Source organism: Manduca sexta, chromosome 5 (assembly GCF_014839805.1).
Source record: "Manduca sexta isolate Smith_Timp_Sample1 chromosome 5, JHU_Msex_v1.0, whole genome shotgun sequence".
Classification (NCBI taxonomy): Eukaryota; Metazoa; Arthropoda; class Insecta; order Lepidoptera; family Sphingidae; genus Manduca; species Manduca sexta.
In genome coordinates, this window is record NC_051119.1 from 878,332 (window position 1) to 900,932 (window position 22,601).

General features: G+C 39.3%; 3 protein-coding genes across 3 annotated transcripts; 2 read left to right on the plus strand and 1 right to left on the minus strand.

Annotated features, from left to right (window-relative positions):
- Positions 1–5,479: 5,479 nt before the first annotated feature.
- Positions 5,480–7,365, plus strand: LOC115446100. The gene has a single exon (XM_030172659.2). It carries the CDS (start codon positions 5,515–5,517, stop codon positions 6,718–6,720), a length of 1,206 nt encoding a protein of 401 aa, XP_030028519.1. The 5' UTR covers positions 5,480–5,514; the 3' UTR covers positions 6,721–7,365.
- Positions 7,366–8,555: 1,190 nt separating this feature from the next.
- LOC115446101 (adenine phosphoribosyltransferase) lies at positions 8,556–12,857 on the minus strand. The gene is made up of 3 exons (XM_030172660.2): positions 12,602–12,857; positions 11,089–11,326; positions 8,556–9,073 (listed from the first exon to the last, which is right to left on the minus strand). Exons 1-3 carry the CDS (start codon positions 12,688–12,690, stop codon positions 8,849–8,851), a joined length of 552 nt encoding a protein of 183 aa, XP_030028520.1. The 5' UTR covers positions 12,691–12,857; the 3' UTR covers positions 8,556–8,848.
- Positions 12,858–20,141: 7,284 nt separating this feature from the next.
- Positions 20,142–21,557, plus strand: LOC119190711. Its single transcript, XM_037443144.1, has 2 exons — positions 20,142–21,340; positions 21,407–21,557. The coding sequence occupies exons 1-2, from the start codon at positions 20,142–20,144 to the stop codon at positions 21,555–21,557; spliced, it is 1,350 nt and encodes a 449-aa protein (XP_037299041.1).
- Positions 21,558–22,601: the final 1,044 nt, after the last annotated feature.

Below are 22,601 nucleotides of genomic sequence, written 5' to 3' on the forward strand. Positions count from 1 at the left end.
TTTTTTTCATATTTTTGGAATCATATCACTGGATCCTATCTATTTTCTTTTTTTTAATCTTTACATATAATAAAATTGTAACAGACTGATGTTGTACATTTTAGATATTGAAGAAAACCTAAGATGAGAGTCTTTATGACAATCTTTTCCTATACAGGTCTACATGGCAATTTCAAAACGTATATTTATTTACCCAAGTACCTATATGTAAGATATATATGTATGCAACTATGCTTTATGTATGTAAGTGATTTAATTTCTTTTTACCAAAAATGCGATGTAACTATATCTCCAGTTACTTATATGTCAAAATATATTCATAAAAGTCTCAAGTAGAGTTTTTAAAGATAATAATACTGGGATTAGGTACATAACTGAATGCAGAAAGGGGTTGCCTCAAAATAATGACTCGAAGAATGAGTGTGTAAATAAGCATCACCATCATACGTCTGCGCATGTTATGCGACGGGACACTCCTCGTCTGCGATGAGATCACGTAGACAGTCACCGTACTGCGGTTGGTGACGATCGACTTTGTTTGTGGTACAGTTACTACACTTTCGTTTAATTTTTATCCTTGATGCTTTACAACTGGCTTATTGTAGTTCATTATTTTGTCTCCCGCTTGGCTATAATAGGGAGTGGAAAATTAATATTTCCAACTTCTTCCTATCTTTCTATTTGATTAATTTCGTTGCGGGATAATGACAAATTAGTTTTCCCTGAGTCTCGCCGAGCTTCACTGCTCGGTGTCATAAAATGTGTGCCACTGCTGATCCTGGCTTACAGGAGTTGTAGTGGTGGATGGGCAAGAAAGTCTCTACAGTGAATGAGAAATTATGTCTTACTTATTTTTCAACTTATTATTAATATTTAACATTTGTTACATACAGTCGTGGATTTGTAAATAGGCCGTATAGGGCGCGGCCTATGGGCGGCAGATTACAAAGAACGCTCACTCGATATAATCAATCATTCGTTTATTTAACTTTAGTGCCTTCCATAATACAAACAAATGGTAAATTATTAATCATTTTAGAAACCTACATATGTACATACATAAACCTACCTATATGGAGCGGCGGAAATAAAGTGGCCTACACTCATAAAAAATATAAGTAAATCCGGCACTGGTTACATGACTGCCTTGGTGGCATAGTTATATTACGGTACGACTACAGTGCTGAGGTCACGGGTTCAATTACCGTGTCGAGTATAGTGATATTATTTCCTACACCGTATCAGCCCGGAGTCTGGAATTTGTGCTTGATATAGCGATAGGCTCGTAGGAAAAATTCGTGTAGAAGTTGTCGGTACGCACTGCCTATCCCTTCGGGGATAAAAAGCAAGCGTGTGAACATTTGTGTAAAATAAATTATAAATAAAACATTTGTAATAATTGGAAGTGTTTATATCAGAATAATATTTACTTTAAATTTATGTGATATTTGCTCACACCGAATCAGTTTTTTTTTATTTTGTCCACCGTTTTGCTTCGGCTAATCTTAGAAAAGATAGATCCATTTTATTAGCGCTTTCACAAGCAGTTGGCTGATTTTTTACAAGAACCAATCCGTCGACGTATATAACGATATGTTTGCATTAATCGTGTGACTCATTTGAGTGCGCATTGTAAACACGTAGGTACTGCGCACACCACTCACGCGCATGTGCATCAATGAAGCACGCGACGAAAATACACAATACGTGCTGTGAAACGTTTTAAATTAGTATCAATTAAACCGACCGAGTTATGATTATACTTACTATGTTCATTCACAACTAGCGGGCTCACTGTTACAAGGTTGTGTGTAATATTTGATGTGTAAATTTTTTTTATTGCTTTAAATGATGAGACGAGCTTACCGTTCGCCTGATGGTAAGCGATACGATCGCCCATAAACAGCAGAAACACGATCCAATACCTGGAATTACAAATTATTGTTTGGTATTCCACTGCGCTCGCCATCCTAAGACAGATGATGAGATGTTAAGTCTTATTAACTCCAGTAGTTACACTGGCTACAATGTTCTTCAAGCCGGAACACAACAGTGACTACACTGCTGCTTGGCGTCAGAAATAGACATTGCGATGGCACATAACCAGGTGGACTCCCACATATGAGAGACCTACCAATAGTAAATTAATATATAGTAATTATATATCACATAATTCCAAGTCTTTTCCAGTGAAAATGTCCAATAATCCCGAAAATAATTTTTTCCAACATGAAATTTTTTGGGAAAAGTGAGGCGGAAAGTGGGTGCATCATTTGCATCTCTGTCTACGCCTGTAGGGACGAAAGGTGTGAGCACGTGTCACTATCCTGCATTTACACGGACTTTAATAAATTGTTTGATATGTTTGCGTCTTTTGGAATTCTATAAAGAACAGGCAAATGAAAATAAATCCGAGTGAAGTTAGGTCTTATAGGCAGTTTTACACATGATCGAGTTTTCATTGAATCACTCGCATGATTTATAGTGTTTACGTTCATAGGACATAGTCATAATTACTTTTATAGCTTTCCATAGCACATACCTATAATTGAGGAAAAAGTTGCTCGTTATACACAAATAACGTTACCAGAAAATTGAATAACTCTATAAAGATAGCACTCTCGTCTTAAGAGATCAGATGGCCACCTAGGACTCAGAATTACTCAGGGAACTGTCTCATCCTCCTAATGAAGGATATTTTATACCTATACTATACACTGGCTACATTGTCTTTGAAGCAGAGACTTTCCCGCCCTCACTCCCACCACTACAACTCCTGTAAGGATCAGCAGTGGCGCGCATGACACCGAGCGGTGAAGCTCGGCGAGTCTCAGGGAAAACTAATTTATCATTATCCCGCCACGAAATTAATCAAATAGAAAGATAGGGAAGAGTAGGAAATATATGTCCATGAAGCACTAAGCTTTGTATCCTTATTATAACAGATATCAGAAGTGGGTAATGGGATTATACCAATCTAGCAAAATATAACTGCCTCGGTGGCGTTGTATGCGCGCGACACTGCTCCGAGGTCCTGAGTGCGAATCCCCGATCGACCAAAATGGTATTTGATGTCTGCTCAGTATCAACCCAGATTCTATTGTGTTCGCTAGTTATTTTATGTCACAACATAGCTGGCTAGGTAGATAACGCCTCTGCCTACTCTTGAAAAGGGATGAAAGCGTAACGCTACACAGCGTAATTTTGACATTGTGTTAAACGAAGCCACATACTTAACTTTATGAAATTAACAATTTACAACTAAATAAAAAAAGTTTTGAACAAAATAACTAACAATAGAAAGTAATTTTAATTTAACATGCCCAAATACCATTAATAATTACTAGATACTTTAAAAGAATTCGTCGCAGCGGCAACATCACACTTTCAGTCAGAAATACACTCACGCACACGCCATATTCTCACTAAACTACAAAACGATCAAAAAAGTAAAACCGGGATTTTTCATGACAATATTCGTTATTCATTGATGTTCTCACACAATGTTAGAAGAGCTAAACCCTCAGGCTAAACCCGAGTATGTGGTTTAATTTATTAGTCGTCAAAATGACTATACGTAGGCTAAAGTTCCAAATGACGTATGCCCAACTGACGCAGCCTGGTCCAAAGATTCGTGATGCGCAGCGGCGTGCGGGTCACGTTGATATCTCCACGTACGCGCGATTTCCATTCAATACACGCGCAGATGAACTGGCGATAAATATCACGTACCTCCTGTACTACCAGGCACATAATTCATCTGCCCTTATATACCTAGCGAATTACGTATCAAATACGGTAAACTCGCCCCCTCCATTACTCAATTTGTCAGAGCCTAGCATAAGATTTTCTTGATTATGAAACATATATTGACTGTGTAGATCAATAAATCGTTGGAGATAGTGCAATACTGCGTGACAACAGGTATTCAGTAAAGGTGTCTATGTTTACTTTGCCTTTTATGTGTGAATGGTGTTGCTCGCGGCTTCGCCCGCTTTAAAGTCCTTTTCCGCTACAAAGACCCTAAAACACAGAAGCAATCATCATCTGTACGATCAGCCAGCCATTATCGTAGCCCGCGTCATTACTTTAAAAAATCTGATTGAATAATCCCATAACGTGCTATAGAGAAAATATTCAGGATGAAAAGTAGCTTATGTGTTAATCCGTAACATCGTTTATCCATGAACCAAATTTCATCCAAATCCGTTCAGCAATTTCTGCAGTTACTTCTAACAAATATCCAACTATCTCCAACAAAATGCGAAAGTTTGTGCATATGTTAGAAGCGCGGTTATCTAAAATTATCGAAACAAAAAGTCTTTGCGTTTGTTAACCCAAACAGTGCTGAGAGGCTTCAGGTCTTGGAAAGCATACGCACGTCCTGGACGCTACATTATGACCTGGATTAATCGAAAACTTTTATTTTGGGAAAGACGTTACACGCCGTCGGAGCGAGGAAATACTAGTACTTCATAAGTTAAGAATCATCAAAATCGGTTTACCCAGTCGAGTTCTGAGGTAACAAACATAAAAAAAATACAGTCGAATTGAAAACCACCCCCTTTTTCTAAGACGGTTAAAAACAGAAGAGCTCTTATGTATTAGATATTTGCCGAAACGGATCGAATAGACTGCCGCAGTAACTCCCATTTAATGCTTCGATGAGATGCGTTCTAGTGCAAAGCAGTGCGTACCTACCAATTATCCCAGTTGTACTCATCTTGCTGCCCGCTGCCAAAATATAAGTAACAGTAAAGAACCTTTCCAAAATTTGCTTAAGTTATATCCTAACCGTATTAGAATAGAATCAACGAATAATTATATTTTTAATAAGTAGCTCGATGAATTTGGGTTGTGACCAGACACTATTACTAAGATGTCGACGCTCGTGTAAAACAGATTCGTGTACACTACCTGGGTAGGGGAGCCGTCATAATTCTGACAACCACGAGATGATGCTTCATCTCTAGTTAAATAATATCTTATCATTAGTTATGCTGCAATTAGTGATTTCGTTTTGAAAAATACAAGACGGATTTTTCACCATGTTATGGTCCCTATTCTCTATGCAGTAGGTTACAAAATATTCTCACTCGATATTCTCCCACGCGCAAATATCCATAATCTTCTCACTAAACGATGTTTAGTCGTAACCTATTATATTTCATGTTTATTATTTACTTATTCTCAGGAAACAAAGTTTCGCAGTAAAGATTCCATTGCATTATTCTCAATAATATTCATTGAAACTTATCAAATAAATATTTCATTTCCATATAAATTGGAACATTCCATAAACAAGAAAACTGATGTGTGTGACGCATCATTTCTTTGTCACCGACTGTACTTTATAGAATTTTCCTGTAGGAAACCATTCATTTACATTAATAAAAAAAACGTGGAGGTGAGTTACAATACTGTGGTCTAATATGTAAAATTTTTCCTTAAGTTTCTGCTCTATATAAAGTAAGGATATAACTGAGTGAATCAGTCACTTGCGAGCTTTAGAACATGTATAATCTCGGGCTGTGTGTGTTGGTCGCTGTGGTCACCGTGGTCGCTGCCAACGACCTCACGGTGGGCTCCCAGGGTGGGAAGAAGATTCACGACGAAAACCTTCAAGCCAGTCCAGCGATCTGGAGACAAGACAAAAATGTCACCTTCAACGCTACTGAGGGACATCTCATTTCACGCGTGATTATAACTGACCTTAGGCCGCAGAAAGATGGAGAAGCTAAAATCGTGGACGGAGGCGAGGGACATAAAAATGTCACTATTGAGTTGAAGAGCCCCGCCGTGTTCCGCGGCTTCGAGTTCAACGTGCAAGTGTACGCCACGCCCGACAACAACCAACAATCCGTTTCCGTGCAGCAACAGACATCAACACAAACTCCTCAAGTACCCACACAGGAGCCGAAGGAGCCTATTCCCGCAATCGGTGATGCCTCTGACAACAAACAACAATCAGTTTCTCTTGACCAACAGACAACACAACAAACACCTCAAGTACCTACTCAAGAGCCAAAACTTCCCATTTTTGTTTCCAATGCTTCTGACGACATACAACAAACTGCCTCCGACCAACAACAGACACAGGACCCGAAGGAGGACAAATTAAGGAAAACAAGAAAAACTGAAGAAAAAGACAAACAGAATGTTAGTCCGCAAGTGTTTGTGAGCGAGCCCACGCCAGCGCCCACACAGGTGCAGAAAGAAAACGATCAGAAAATCAACATCCCCGTGAACCTTGGAAAAGAGGTTACATCAACAACAAAGCCAGCCGAACCTGCCCAAAAGAAAGAGGAGGTTACGACGTCAACACCGAAGTCAGCCGAACCCGGCCTTAAGGAAGAATCCGACGTCGTCGATCCGGTTGTCATTCACATGCAACCCACACACTTGAACAGCACTGAGAAGGTCGCACCCACAGCTGCCACCCAACAACAAGCACCTAAGGAGGGATCACTGGACCTGCAATTCAGAGACTTTCGTCAAGCAGAATCTACTACTGAGGGAGTTACTTCCACTACCTCCGCCGACAATGAAAAGACAACTATAATAAACGGTATAATTTACGGCTTTAGCATTCCGAGAGATGCGCCTTCTGAGTATCCACCTCAAGTTAATGTACAGGGGCTAAACAACGCCAAGACCTCCGCTGCGAAGAATGGGCCGGTCATGACGCAAGAGAAGGCACCTTTACCTTACAAACATTGAATTAGGTGAGAGAAACTAACTCCTACACGTTTTGTGATATTTTTAGAATTATGAACAAAATAATTTATACTCCTAGGAGTCATTTTATGAATGGCTGTTAGGTATATTTCCTTAAGACATCCAAACCAGGACCTAATATTTGCAGAAGCAAATATATTGGATCCAAATCAATACTTTAATTTCCTTTTTATAAGTACTTAGCAGATAAATAAAACTAGCATATACATCAAAATTATTTATTTAAACATTAACATTAAGTATAAATTATTCGGAAAATGGAATGAAATTGTAAATTAAATAAAAAACCATAACATCTTATTCTGTTGAATAGCATAAATATCATTGAGCACTCACATTGTGTCTTTTAAAATTGCTATCTAATAAAACATCAAAAATGCTGCCTAAAAATAAGAACATACATATTGTAAGTATTTAACTTTATTTATACCTATAGTTTAAACTGTTTGATATTCAAATGCTTTGTACTTTAAATGTTATGTTAAATAAAATAGTATTAACAATATATTGTTTTACTTAGAGTTTAATCATAATTCTGGTGACAGGAAGGTACATTCACTAGCTTGCTTATTTAGTTATTTTCTTCACTTCAAATAATTACAGTCAATAAACACTGATTGGGTTAATGATGAAAATTTTTCTGCAGTCTAGATATTTATAAATGTATTTCAAAAGAAGAAAACTTTATATATTTAGAGAGTATAATTATATCCATGAAGTATGTATTTCAATATCATTTCGTTAGCTATTCAATTCAATAAACATAATCACTTAAAATATTACAATTCAATTATTATGAACAGAGAAATATTACAAAAAGAAAGTAAGGCACCGTTACGAATTGACGGATTAATATTACAATGTTCTTTATAAACCTCAACATACATGCATAGTTATCATTGAACATGCAGTATATTTTACAGTGTCATGGGCTTCAGTGATCAGAATTGTGTGAAATGTGATGTAAGCTATTAGTTCTGAGGCTATTATTGACCCTTAGATGTCAAAAGGTATTTTTTTTATTAAAAACACATTCTGTCAATAATTTAAAAGAAAAAGTAACAGAAATGTGTAAGTTCATATGTCAGTTTTGTCATAAAAATAAATGTCAAACGAAAAAATGCAAATACAATAAAATCTTCATTCAATATTGAAATAAAGAATAAATAAATTACTTTGGTACAAGTCAGAATAATAAACAAAAGAAAAACATACACAAGTATGATTAATACTTAATTATCCAAAATATTTAATTCATATATATCCATTAGTTAATATTATTATCCCTATTTTCTACAAATATCAGTTTGTCATTTAAAATGTAATATCAAAAGTTTGTATGTACTTTTATAATACAAAAATATCAATAAAAATACGCCTTTATTGGTTACTAGTCAATAAAAATAAGTTTTGCAACATGGGGTGAATTGATACACAAAAGATAAAAAAATAGAACATCCAAACAGTAATCTCAAAAAATTGGTTAATTGTAGACATTGACTTAGATTTTTATGTAATAAGGTCTTTGAGTAATATCAAAATGAAAATTAAAATATTTTCACCCAAAATCCAAAATAAACAATCTTAATCCATGTCTCCGGATCGATATTAGAAATGGACCAATCGGAATAAAGTACGATCGAAACGCTGTCGCGGTTGGTTTGTATCGGAGTCTATCAAGATACTTATATCAGGTAATGTGCTTTTCACCCCATTTTACGGTACTTTAATATATAGCTTCTCTGTTCAATAAAACCTTACCGTATTTTATATCTTTGCATTCAGTGACGGAACAAGTCGCCCTAAGTCCGGTCTAGTCTGCCATAAGCTAATTCCGACGTTGTATGCACGAAGTAGCGTCAAATAATATAACTATTACATAGTTTATATTACTTATAGCTGGTAAATATAGCTGATTGGTAAAAAGAGTCAAAACACATTCGGATGTTCAAATATTAAGCCATATCCAGTTGAAAAATTGAATTTAACTGAGTTAATATCTATAAATTAAATTTTTAACCGACTTCCAAAGAAAGAGGGTTTCAATTGGTTTGTTTTACCAATAATTTAATTTACTCTTTTTACCAATATGCGATAAATTAGTTGTTATTTAGTCATATTTGATGAGGGAATGTACGGATATATCTTCGGGTATGTTGTGACGGCCGCGGAGAGACTCCAGCTCTATCACCACCACGCAGCCGAGGACCTCAGCGCCGCAGGTCCTGAGCAGCGCGGCGGCTGCAGCGATAGACCCGCCAGTGGCTATTAGGTCATCCAGTATCAAGCACTTGAGGCCTGGTTTGATTGCGTTCTTTTGGATTTCCAGTGTGTCCTTTAAAAATGTTATTTGCATGAAAACGGCCCGGTGTGAATGAGGTGATATTGTTCCTATATTATTATTTCATAGGCCCCGAGGGTGGGTCCGCTTTCAAGTCAGGTCATGCAGTCGAGGTCTAGTCAGGACAGACTCCAAATCGATTAAAATAATAAATCTATTTACAAAAGAAAAATTATGTTAAACATCAAAATGATTTTAATCAAATAACGAAATCAACTTTCCCCTGAACACAAGTTAAATAACAACATGTAGTAGTATTACATGTCGTGTGTATCTTCTATCATAGAGAATATTTACTTTTTTAAATATGATAATTAAAAAAATATCAGTAGTCACCTTAACCCAGCCCAGATCAAGGGATTATGATCCCAAAGACTGCCCCTTGGATAGGGCCAATATTTATATTAAATAAAAAAAAACATAATTATTGTTTAGTTTAATATGGGGACAATGTTGTGGATTGTACAATAATTAGTAATTATTTAATAAGTTAATATTAGATTAGTTACTAATAAATAATAATAAAAAAAACGATTTATAAGACATCTGTACAGATGCTTTTTATTCCAAATAAAATAATGAAGACCTCGCAATCAAACACAATACTTTGGACATGCATTCTACTTTCACACCCATAAAATCTTGATCTAAAAGAAATAGCAAATTACTGAAATTAAGACACTGCAACTACGTTTTGCGTTATTTATTTCCGTCCTATGGTCTGTCATAGCCCATCCACAATGTAATGCGAGTCATAAATTCTTATACGAGACAACAATTTTTTTTTAATAAAAAATCATCTCATATCATAGCTGTTCACCTAAAAGTGGAACTAAAATCTTCATGGTCAATGGCCCATACTAGCACAACACTAATGAGGATAAAGATCACAATTTAGATACATTTAATGTAAATAAACTTCCTTATGTTTTGTTTATATTTTTATCGCCTTGAAAGTCATTAAGGAAAATCCAAAGAGGATAGCTACCTCTGATGATGAGTAATACTTTAAAGCTTATTGCAAGTGGATAAAAAAATATTTCCAACTAAAGTAATACCATTTTTTCAAGTGTGATTGCTTTTAATGTATGAAGGAAGTGGCATGGTTTTATGTCACATCTATATTTTGAGTAACTTATTGTAAAGTGTTAATTTTAAGAAAATAAATATGTGATTTCATTTAGTAAAACAATGTCAAAATTACTACAGGGGTACAAGGGGCAACCTTCTTCAAATGAGGATTAAAAAAGTTTTTCTTGGTATGCAGCAGCTTGGCTGTACCCCTGACAGTGCCAACATCCATGGGCAATGGTCACCACTTACCCTCAGGTGAGCCCTTAGCTCGGCTGCCTCCAGCAGCAATGACAAAAATTAAGTAAATACATAAAGGTTAATATGAGGGATAACTGAGTCAGTTGCTCACCTTACACTACACATTACTTTTTATTTTTATAACAGAAGAACCTAAGGGTTCACTGATTGGTTAAATTCCGTTTGTTATGTTTCATATATCATTGGTATATCATATATAAGAATAACTGAGAATCAATTAATGGTATTCCTTTGCCACAAACTATTTTTTTAAATTAGTGTCATTTTATATAGTAGATATTTTTCAACTGTATTACTAGGCTTATAAGGTTAAAGTTAGCAGTATCAACTTTTCAGTAAATAGAAATTGTTTGTTATTATTCATATATTATAGGCAGCCATAAATGTAAGTTAAACAGGCAGCTGGACATAAATCTAAGTTGTATGTGAAACATGCTGGAAAGTGTAACTACCCATTGGAGTTAGGTAAGAGCAAGAACAAAATTGATTCATTGATTAATGAATAGATGAAACTAATTGTATGCACCACATATAGCAAAATATATAGAAATATGAATCTTTGAAAACATGTGTGACTTAAGCTGTCTCTTTTGTCTGATATATGAAGTGAAGTAGGAGGTGCATGCTTCATAATTGTCAATTAAAAAATAATAATATGACTTTAATAGTGAACTTACCGAACCATATTCTAGGTCATATTTGTAAGAGACAACCTCTCCAGGAAGCTTTCCAGGTTTCCTGACCGGCAAGCATGCCACACCTAGTTCAGCAGCCAGTGAGAATGAGAACAGGAACCCTCGGGCCTCCAGCCCCACAATGGCTTCCACATCAGGGTACCTGGCACGGATGGTCTGCACCAGTAAATGTTGCAACAGCTTACATGCACTACCATCTGCTAGTGCAGAGAATATGTCCCTTAAACAAAAAGTGAATATTCAACATAGTGTGTGCAGCTCTGAATGGATAAAGTTTTTAATATATTATGTAGTTGTGTTGTAGTGGAGCTCATTTCAAGTGTTTAGTTACAATAATTATAATGTAATCAGGAATTAATGGTTATCAAGTACATGTCCAGCACTAATACAGATAACAATTAATGATATCACACAGTCTACAAGAATATTATGATTGGATCATAAAATATATTTTGGTGTTATGTATGAATATACAGCATCTCTCTTTGTAGGTATTATCACTGCCCATATTTATACTAACAATATACCTGAACATATTATTAAATAACATTGCAGCAAAATAAATTTTTGGGCCTTAGAAAACTTAGCATCTAGCAGTGGCGAAAAGTGAAATTTTCTGAAAGAACCTGATAAATGTGCACTGCAAACCATTCTAATGATAATTAATAATAATAATAACAGCCCTGTATTATATACTTGCCCACTGATGAGCATGGGCCTCCTCTGCTACTGAGAGGGATTAGGCCTTAGTCCACCATGCTGGCCTAGTGCTGATTGGTAGACTTCACATACCTTCGAAATTCCTATAGAGAACTTCTCAGATGTGCAGGTTTCCTCACGATGTTTTCCTTCACCGTTAAAGTAAACGATAAATTCACAAAGAATACACACATGATTTTAGAAAAGTCAGAGGTGTGTGCCTTTGGGATTTGAACCTGTGGACATTCGTCTTGGCAGCCCATTTCACAACCAACTAGACTATGGCCGCTTGTATAATAATTAGATTCTACATAAAGGGAAGCCAGTTGGAATTGGGTTATACAGACCCTTCGCCACTGACATCTAAGTAGGTCTCTTGTATGAGACGGGCCGTGTGAGTAGTTCCCATCACTGCCTATTATACCTCTTTATTAAATCAAAGCTATAATTCTAAGAATACTATGATTCGCTGCCAGCTTAAGAAGGGGTACAGCAATTGTGAGAGGTTATTTAGCCTACCTTTTCGTTTAGTCACCATACAAAATGCAATAGCGAGGAATTATATCGTATTGGTTTGGTGCGAGGCATTTGACTTCCCCAGCGATCTATGCGATCATGATGTAGACAAATACTTCCCCAGCCATTTAATTCCATCGTGATGTAGACAAATCTACAGCGTGTAGATGAATAACCTTTATCATTTCAGTTTAACATAATGGATGTGCCGATTTATAGAATATTCATGATGATTCAAAGTTTCATTAGAACTAATATTTTTATCGATAATTTTTCTTACCAAAATAAAATCCCCTTTTTGGGAAAGTCGGGGAAACTTTTTATTTTACTTTTTAATTCGGCGACCTTTTTTGCGTAGTCTTCGTCCATTGTGGGTTATATAAAAATTTGTTTAGTATATCTTCGGCAGGATATTCAATTATTTGTGATAGTTTTTAAGTATTCATAAATAGCGCGAATGCGTGATTTCCTATGTAATAAAATTAAAAATAAAATTTATTTGAATTGACATTGACATATCATTATCAAGAACTATCAATCTGACATTAGATAAGGGTATATTCTTTCTTTTGGAAAGCCAAGGAATAATGTAGCTGTGCAGCCAAAACTTTTTTATAAATAGTTTTCATGAAATACCTAATAACAATGTCATGTTTTTTTATTTCTGCCAAATTACGAGAGTATAATATTATGCTGGCTCATTTACACTTTTATAAAGGCTGTTGTATTTGTGCGTAAAAAACACAGAAGCCAATTAACTACAATATTGAATTACATTATTTTGGCTTTTTAGTGTTTTCAAAAGCACAATTTTTTTTGATAAAAACCTTTTTTCTTCACGCACCGTTTTGTTATAACCAATGATTAATGAGTATAGAGGATGAGTGATATGGTCACGTGACATGCGGCACATTTAATGCATAAAATGGCGCCGACTCCGCCCCTTACAATAGTGATATGCTAGTACCGAAAATTTTGTATCGACATCGAAGAATTAAAAGAGAGACTAACAAGCCCAAAAAAGATCAAATACGAAAGGAGTTAGGTTCTACCATAATATAAACAAACAAACTGAAACTGATTTATAAGTAACAATTGTTAAAGAAAGCAGTACCTGTTGTGACAAACATCCAGTTGTGTTTGATCTATATTTGTATGTTGTACTATTCCTTGCTAAAAATTTAAGTTACAGATTAAGATATTTACTTAATACATGTGATAAATGGAATAAGATAGCGTAGCCAGCAATTATTTGGTTGGTTTTATTTTATTTTATTATTATGCTCTTTGATCGAGAAACATAACTATGTTTCAGCAAACTAAAATCAATGACCGTAAAGATGGTGGTTAAGATAATCAATTATAATAATTATTTGCAATAACAACAATATGATTATGTATCTATTTCCGTGCATGCAAAGGTTGCTCGAAACATAAGACCGCCAATTGTAAAAATATATCTTACATTTCATCTTTATGTTATTTCTTTTATGTTTATCAATTCTTTTATGTAACAATTCTAATTTTATTCATAGCAATATATTAAAGTAATATTACTATTAGGTGAAGTATAATAATCATTACTATTTTACTTATCGGGACTATTGTTGGAAAACCGTTATCTTTTACTCGCGTTAATTAAACGTGTGGTTTATGCATTTCTTCTCAAAATGTAAAGAACGAATATATGTATTTGGTGTAGGATTCCAATCACGTCGCTCAATATTCTCAATTCATTTTGCCTTGGTTTTTAATTTTTTTGGTAATCTAAAAAAATATTCTAATTTCACTTGGTTTGTCGTTCTGGATAATACAATATTGATGTGTGCTCTAACATTCTTTCAAAGACAAAAACCGTAACTGATAAACGGGCGTCTGTTAAAATATCGATATCAATAATTTCTAAACAAATCTACCCATCCCTAAGCTCGTGTGTAAACAAACATAATGATTTTAATGGATATAAATCACGCCTAAAAGGGTTCAAAGCTTATCAAACAAGATCCACATATAATTTTAATTGATAAAAACACATCCAAAAAGTAAATATACAAAGATATTTACTAATTTTCGGTAAAAACAGTCACTAATATATTTCGGGGTCTTTCTTGCGTGAATTCGATTTGCATCCTTTTACACAACACTTAGTCATTTTCGAAACTTATCAAATACACTAATAAACACACTGAACAATTGAGAATATGATTATATTACTTTAAATTCAATATTTATGAAGATTTGTTTACATCGTCTGACACTACATGTACTTGCTGACTGGCCTACAATAAATGGCGTTTCTGCCGCAAGGCGGTCCCAGTGTGTTGAAGTCAACGAAATAATGCCATATTCGAAGAAAGCAATTATTTTTGTCTTTTTTTGTTGCGTTCCAAATAAGCTTTGAGTAAAAGAGATAGACATATATATTGACAATTCTGCGTCGATTTCCCTAACATAAATATAACTTATTCATATAGCTAACTTTTGAGGCCTGTCCTCTTTATATTTAGTCATTGGTTATAACCCAAGCGTGCTTGACATGTTAGCCGACTAACACGTCAGTTGCGCAAAACATGCGAAATTGAACCTAATTAAATATGATTTTAAAAATATTTTATTTCTTATTTATACGCGTTTATTTCTAGTTGTAAACTCTTTTTATGAATTTTAATGCCTTAAAAAATCGATTTATCGTTTAAGGATAAGTAACATTTAGATACACTACGTTGTAAATACCACAGTCAATACAACAGCTTAGAATGACTGAATTTAATGTAAGCTACTAGGACATTCAATTTACTCGTGACTAAAATTGTAATAGGTTGGTAAAGGTGTGATTTTGTAAATTTGATCGAGCGCATTAGCAAGTTTAAGGTATTATTACTCAGATGGGCGTTTATGATCGCGACTGTCACCCGCGCTGGTATTACAGATACAAACTACTGTACGTAGGTATTGGGCCCAACCATAAAGTTAATGGGGAGTGGGCGGTACCGGTCGTGCGCGTTCGTTGACCCCCATCAGCTGACATTCATGTTATATTACTATGGGTTTTAATTTTTTTTTCTGTGTATTGGTTTTTGTATCCAATCCATCCATGTTGGGATTTAGGAAATCAGAAAGCACCACTACTATGACCTGTCTTAGTTTTCAGTAAGGTTACCTTAACTCATGGTATAAAAATAAAACTTCTTGCATAATATGTAATTCCCATTAATTTATTTCCTCGCACATCCTGACATAAATACAAAGTTTGTCAATGTAAAATAATAACATACATTTATAATTTTGCATTTGTTTAAAATTTATGCTCTAAAGTTACAAATAGATAGGAATTTTCATGCACATACTAAGGACTCAGTAGTTACTAGTTACTATTATAATATCTGTCCAAATACAATACAGTACTTTTGTCATGTACAATGAATAGGTATATACCAGTGAAGAAAGGTGACATCAAAGAATATAGTACTCTCTAACGAGAGAGAGACAGACGGTGACAATGTCCGAAAGGGACGTCATATAGGTAGTAATATGTTTGAAAATCGTTCTAATGATAGTTGATTTTACATAAGTCTTACATGAAGGTTAGCCAGAAGCAATCGCGTTATATGGACCCTTTGCCACTGGTATACCCGAATATTACTTACCAAGACATAGAACCAATGTTGATAAATACAAAGATACAAATGAATTTGATACAGTAGTTTTACAAATAATAAAGAAATATTTAAAAATCAAAGGTACTTATGACAGGCAAAAAGAAAAGAAATTTCGGTCCGGTTTACACTAAAATAGAGAAGAGAAAAGATCTTGATATAATGTTTTAACCATAAGGAGCAGATAGGCGTAGATTTTGAGTTTTCGTTAAAAAAGAGGTAGGCAGTGCCGTCTTCAATGATTTTTTTTTCCGAATCCATAATTATTTAAAAAAATTATAAAAATGATCTCGCAAAGTTGCCCAATGAAGGCGTCCCACTATCTGCACGGAATAGACAGTACTCCATCTTAAATGTAGTTGGAGTCTTTACTGTTGTATATTGGCTTGCCATTATCACATTTGACATTAAAAATTGGGTTAAATAGATAGAAAATAAATACACAGTGGTAGTGACAGGTTCCACGAGCCGTGTGTCGTTCACGCGAGGTGTAGCAAAAGAGTTAAAGTCCTCATCATGAATAACTCTGTAAATACTAAAGACCGGCAAATTAGACTGTGATATAAACAGTCATATCGTTTGATATAACTGACTCACAAGTTTGAATTTTTCACAGCTGAAACACATCCGAGTATTTGATATAAATTTTAACTAGATACAATTATACTTTCGAAAGAAATATGATCTTGACAGACAGACGGACAAAGTGATCCTGTAAGGGCTCCTGTATAAGTACGGAATCCTAATAAAATACAAATAGGTAGGAACAGTGACGCGAAAATGGGAATTGCGCTTTTCATTTGTCTCCTTGGATTCCGCAGCGAATGTCCAAACGCAAGATACTAAGGCTTTTCTGTATTGGAGTCTGGAAAAGGCAGTAAAAAGAAGTATCGTGAGCGGAAATCTAGGTGGAACCTTTGTATAAATCAGGCGACCCAGTCGCTTCCTGTATACTGCCTTCTTCAATAATAACTATCAATATATTCGTCAAACAACAAAAAAATATTAAAATTAAAAGAAACACACGAACACACGCACACACACAAAAAAAGTACAAAACATATTAATAAAATGTAAATTAAATAAAAACTTAACCCAAAATTAATTCGCCTTCAAAAATATTAAGTAAAAAATATATAATATCATAACTATTTAATTATGTACTACTCTGCTGGTACTACATAACTAGCAGTGTACCAGTACATAGCTTCTGTGGAACAAGGACCCGTGTATGCTGTTGAGAAAGGATCCGTAATATTTATAAGTGATTATTGTGTACATTACCGGCCGGCCCAGTCTTATCCGTCTACCTTTTGGAGGTCGGCTGATGCTCTACTACGTCCAGGTGCGCCACGTATGCGCATTTCAAGAAACAGGATGCAGGAAGCCATAACATAGCATCGAGGGACTGCCCGGCGAGGCTGCACACCGAAGGACGGTCCGTAGCTGCCACCAGATATATTCTCGCCAAAAGCGTTCACCATTGGACAGATAAATTTCGGCGTGATGGGTTACGAGAGAAATAACACAGGATTGAAATACTTTTAGTAGATTTACAGAAAACAGTAATTACTTATTAGCGCAGCAATGACGAGACGACGACAGGTAGAAGTCTACTAAAAGATGTAGGTCATTGTTACATATATCAAGTGGCGCCAACAAGCTGCATAATGCAGTACTAAGATAGCTCACATAAATTGTTTGGTTTATACTTTATCTAACTATACAGTTTTAACATAGCGGAGCTGGCCACATCATGGCTGCCAGCGATATCGGGTGAGCTGGGACTCGACATTGCTCTTGTCCAGGAGGAGTACTCGATGTCCTGGCTCATCCAACAGCATAGCCCCATGTCGCAGGCGGGCATCTCCGTATATCTGCGAGACATCGCGTTCTCCATTGTCTCCGAGTGGTGTAACGATTATTGCTTTGTCGCGCACATATCGGATCTGGACCCATTTCTAATGACTGCCTACTTTAAGTACTCGGACCCTATCGACCCGCACGTGTAACACCTAACCAAATATAGTATACCGTGGAGGTCTAACGAGCTTGAAGGTGAAGAAAAAGAAGAATCCGGTGGGCAGCACCGGTGAGGAAATGAAAAGTTATTAAAATATAAAGAAGCAAAAGAAGAATACGAGAATGAGGCAAGGAAAATGTAAATGAAAAGCTGGAAGGAATTCTGTAATAAACAGGATAAGGTAGGGCTGTGGGATGGGATATATCGAGTAATGGGCAGGCTGAATAAGAGACAAGAAGACGCGCTATTTGGGAGGGACGGACTAACCCTGAGTTAAGAGAAATCGGCCGAACAACCGATTATTCCCGGACGACCCTTAGGAGGAGGGCAATGAAGATCACCGGCACTCCCGAAAGCTTGCCTCACGCATGACCGACTGGGTCTATGTTAAGGTACATGACCCACCGTGTACGTTGAGGGATCTCATGGCGGCTGATGACCTTCAATCCGAAGAAGACTCGGATTAAACGGCCTGATCTGCGATATCTGTTCCCAGGCGTTTAACCAAGCTCCGGAGTCTTTTCTGTCATTGGCTAACAAGTACTCGAAATGGCCTATTTTCCAAAGATTTGGAAAGAGGCCCCGGTCGTTGTGCAGAAGCCGGGTAAAGTTGATTACTCGGTTCCCAAAGCACATCGACCGATAGGACTGTTGGCAGTGATGGGAAAGATCGTAGAAAAGATGCTGCTGGGAAGGCTAAAGAGGCCCATGCTCCCGAAGATGAGCGACGGGGTTGCCAGTGTGGAAATACAAGTGGTCACCGAGTAGCATCACACAACCGGAAGGGCCATTTCGGTTTTTATCTGGCGGACTACCCGGCTGCAGTAATTGCCGATATGTCTGCCGGAGGCACCGATCAGGCCGCCCGACGATGTCGCCAGGCGGAACCGGACGAGGCGCTAGCCAAGAAAGAAGAGAAGCTGCTTGCTTTGGAGCAGCAAAGCGCCGCGGAAGGCTTCACCGCCCGCCGCACGCTGGCACGCATCCCACCCCAGCGTACGGAAATGCAACCGACCTCGAAAAGGCCCCTTCTTTCGCCGGAGGAAGTACAAGAACAGCAGCGGCAGTGCTTGACGATAGACAGGTCGCTCGCGAGCACCACCCATGGCCGGCATTGTTGCGGCCACTGGCCACGGAGCTGGCTCGGTATGCACCACCCAGCAGGAGACGGAAACTGGTTTGAACATGGAAACAGGCGCCCCCGTGCCAGTAGCGGCCTCCCCCACTCTTGCGGACCTCGGCAGAGCCACAAAGCCCAAGTTGCTCGAGCTGACGCACTCATCCCTACTCGACATCACTAAGATAGCGAATGCCATGGTATCAGAAAAGAAATTTAAACTAAACTCTGCAGACCGGGAAATTGTTAACACACCTACCTAACAGCTTTTGGCTGTAGTTGCCATGCTGGAGCTACAACTGGCAGAGGCCGAAAAGGTACTCATGGTATCTCGGCATAACTGCTCCTCCTTGGAGCTTCGTCTGGCGGCCTGCAAGAGAGAGAATACACTCGTCGATACTCTGGTGAGCAGAATCGGCGACTGCATACCCTGGGCTACTACAGCACCTGAGGCGACGACTGCCCTCCCCCCGCCCCTCTCCGGTACCTACCACCCGGTCTGGTACTGGCGGTTTACCGGACCGGTTGGTACCGGAATGGCCAAACCACAATAAAGACTGCCGACGATACGAAGTCGGTCATTAAAAGGGCGGTGAACCCTAAGGTGGTGGGAGTGCAGGTGGAGCGAGTGAGGAAAATCGAAAATGTGGGGGTTCTTGTTCGGACCACCAGTGAGGCGGGGGCGCAGCGACTACGTGAAGCGATTTCGGACACCTTTGGAATCACCGTGCCGCGCCATCGCATGCCGCTAGTTGCGGTATCTGGCTTGAGCAGGGATCCTAATGAAGAGGCGTTCATATCGGACCTGCACGAACAGAATATGGCTGCTGATTGAAACTGGCCCCTAGTGCGTTTCAGGAAAGAGGCCAAGCTGGCTTTTAAGAAGGGTAGGCGAGGCGAAATGATAACCATGGTCTTACAGTGCTTGCCCGCTCTTCGCAAGAGGTTGGTTGAGATTGGAAAAGTCTATATTGGGTGGGACGTCTGCCGCGTTTACGACTACGTATCAGTTACGTGCTGCACCATGAGCCAGTTATACGGGCACCCCGAAAAGCACTGCCGATCAGCTGAGGTCACGTGCAGGCGATGCGGGGAAGTAGGCCACCATGCGTCAGATTGCTCCTTCACCACGCCAAGCCAGACGCACCGAACCACAGCACCGTATCGAGGAAATGCCCAGCACGACTGCACGCGGATGGACGGTACGTGGCTGCTACCCGCTACATTCTCACCTGAGTCACTACTCATCGGCCAGATCAATCTTGGGGGAGGAGAATTGGCCACCATGGAGCTGCCAGCAATCTCGAGTGAGCTGGGGCTCGACATTGTCCTCATCCAGGAACAATACTCGACGTCCCGGCTCATCCTACAGCATGGCTCCCTGTCTCAGGCGGGAATTTACACACATCGGCGGGACATCGCGGTCTCCGTTCTCCCAGAGTGGTGCAATGACTATTTTTACACTGCGCACGTCGCGGACCTGGACCTAATCCTCGTTTCCGCCTACTTCAAATACTCGGACCCCATCGACCCGCACGCAGAACACCTGACCAGGCTACTCAGCCATTTCAATGGTCAGCGCATCATAGTCTGTGCAGATTGTAATGCCCACTCGCCGAAGTGGCACTGCTCCGTGCAGCTATGCAGAGGCCGGAGAATAACTGCGGACCGACGACAGTCAACGGTAGAAGACCTCATCACAGCATACTCTCTTCAGGTTGCTAACGCTGAGGGCCAACCGGTCACCTTTTGCACCGTCAACGGAGAGTCCAACGTGGACGTCACCCTGTACTCGAGGAGCTGCCATGTCGACGAGTGGCGCGTGCACATAGGGGCCAGTACCAGCGACCATCGCCTCATCACCTTCAAGGTGAGCCAGCCCACCAACCGACGCGCAAGGAAAGAGTGCAGCGAGCGGTCCAAGTTGCCGCCGGGCTTTCGGGACCGGGGTGTCGATTGGGGCCGCTTCAGGACAATGATACACCTCAGAATGGGATACCTGGATATGAGCACATCTGCTGCCGAGGCTAGCGAGAGGTTCACCGACATAGTCGTATACTCCGCGCGGGCTACCCTCGGCGTCAGAAGACGTAAGAAAGAGGTTGGTTACGAATGGTGGACGCCTGAGCTCGACCGTCTACGACGGCGGTGCGGTTCCTCGCGTCGAGCATGGCAGCGCACTAGCCGGGCGGGCAGTCCAGCAGAGGAATATGCTGGCGAAGTGTATAGACGGGATCGAGCCGCATAACGGCGGAGAATAGCTGAAACTGAGACCGACTTCTTCGGGAGGATCGCAGAATCCGGTAATGTGGACTCCTGGGGCCTCGCCTACCGGGTGTCCAGCGGGAGGAGTCGTCCTCCTGAGAATGTCGTCACAGGCATCAGGTTCGCGAAGGAGTTTACGGAAACCGTTGATGAAGCCATGCACACCCTTGCTTAAGCACTGTGTCCCGACGACGACTTGTCCAAGGACACGAAGCTCCATGGTAGGGTCTAGGCTTTGGCCGAGATGGTTCCAGCTGGCCTCAATGCCCGTCCTCCGTCCGTGATATGTCTTGGCGGCATTATTAGGCAGGTGCCTAACACGGCACCTAGACTCGACAGGGTGACCGCTAGAATACTGCGCAACATCTGGGCCGCTGCATCGGTGTAACACCACACGGTGTATGCCAAATGTATAAACGAGGGCGTATTTCCGGACGTCTGGAAAGACGATCGTCTTCTTGTCCTGCCGAAGGGCAACGACATGTCGATTACGGACCCGAAGGCGTATTGTCCAATCACGCTACTCTCCGTCTTTGGCAAACTGCTAGAGCGTGTCATGCTCAAATGTGCGCCTCAAATTTCACGCGGGATATCTGACTGCCAGCATGGTTTCACTCCGGGTAGGTCGACAGTCTCCGTGCTCAACGTGGTGATTGGCACCGCGCGCACGTCCGAGGCACGTTATGTTCAGGCGATTTTCCTGGACATCTCTGGCGCCTTTGACAATTCCTGGTGGCCCATGATCTTGGCTAAGTGAAGCTGAGGGGCTGTCCTCCTAACATCTATAAGACGTTGTTGATTGTTGGTGGACTATTTCTCCGGCCGCCGTGTCGGCTTGTTCGTGGGTGATCGGTTGTGTGGAAGGAGTCCACGATGGGGTGTCCGCAGGGATCAGTACTCGGCCCACTGCTGTGGAATGGACTGGACTGGACTGTCCCTATCTACTCGTCGTAGCGTACGGACGTGTCGCGGCGCGCTCTGCAGTAGTGGCGGTCTTGTAATAGTTATATACTATTTATTCAGTTTATGTGCCTCCCTCGCGTGTAACATTTATGTGCTCTGCCTATTTCGGTGATATATATGTTTGCGCGTGTGTTTATGGAACAAGGACCCGATTAAATATGTGTAAAGACTTGTGGCTTCGAAACATTTATTTTGTGATTATTTCTGCGAATTATAGACGCTTATTTGACATGGTGACACCTGTGCTTACCCCCCT

What these genes read in the sequence shown, in the direction of transcription:
- LOC115446101 (XM_030172660.2), bottom strand. Translation starts at nt 12,690, where the DNA reads ATGGACGAAGACTACGCAAAAAAGGTCGCCGAATTAAAAAGTAAAATA. An exon ending in AAAAAGGGGATTTTATTTTG is followed by an intron (nt 11,327 to 12,601) that starts GTAAGAAAAATT and finishes TTTTTGTTTAAG; the next exon opens with GGACATATTCTCTGCACTAG. An exon ending in ATGACCTAGAATATGGTTCG is followed by an intron (nt 9,074 to 11,088) that starts GTAAGTTCACTA and finishes ACATTTTTAAAG; the next exon opens with GACACACTGGAAATCCAAAA.
- LOC119190711 (XM_037443144.1), top strand. Translation starts at nt 20,142, where the DNA reads ATGAGCCAGTTATACGGGCACCCCGAAAAGCACTGCCGATCAGCTGAG. An exon ending in GAGGAATATGCTGGCGAAGT is followed by an intron (nt 21,341 to 21,406) that starts GTATAGACGGGA and finishes CTTCTTCGGGAG; the next exon opens with GATCGCAGAATCCGGTAATG.
- LOC115446100 (XM_030172659.2), top strand. Translation starts at nt 5,515, where the DNA reads ATGTATAATCTCGGGCTGTGTGTGTTGGTCGCTGTGGTCACCGTGGTC.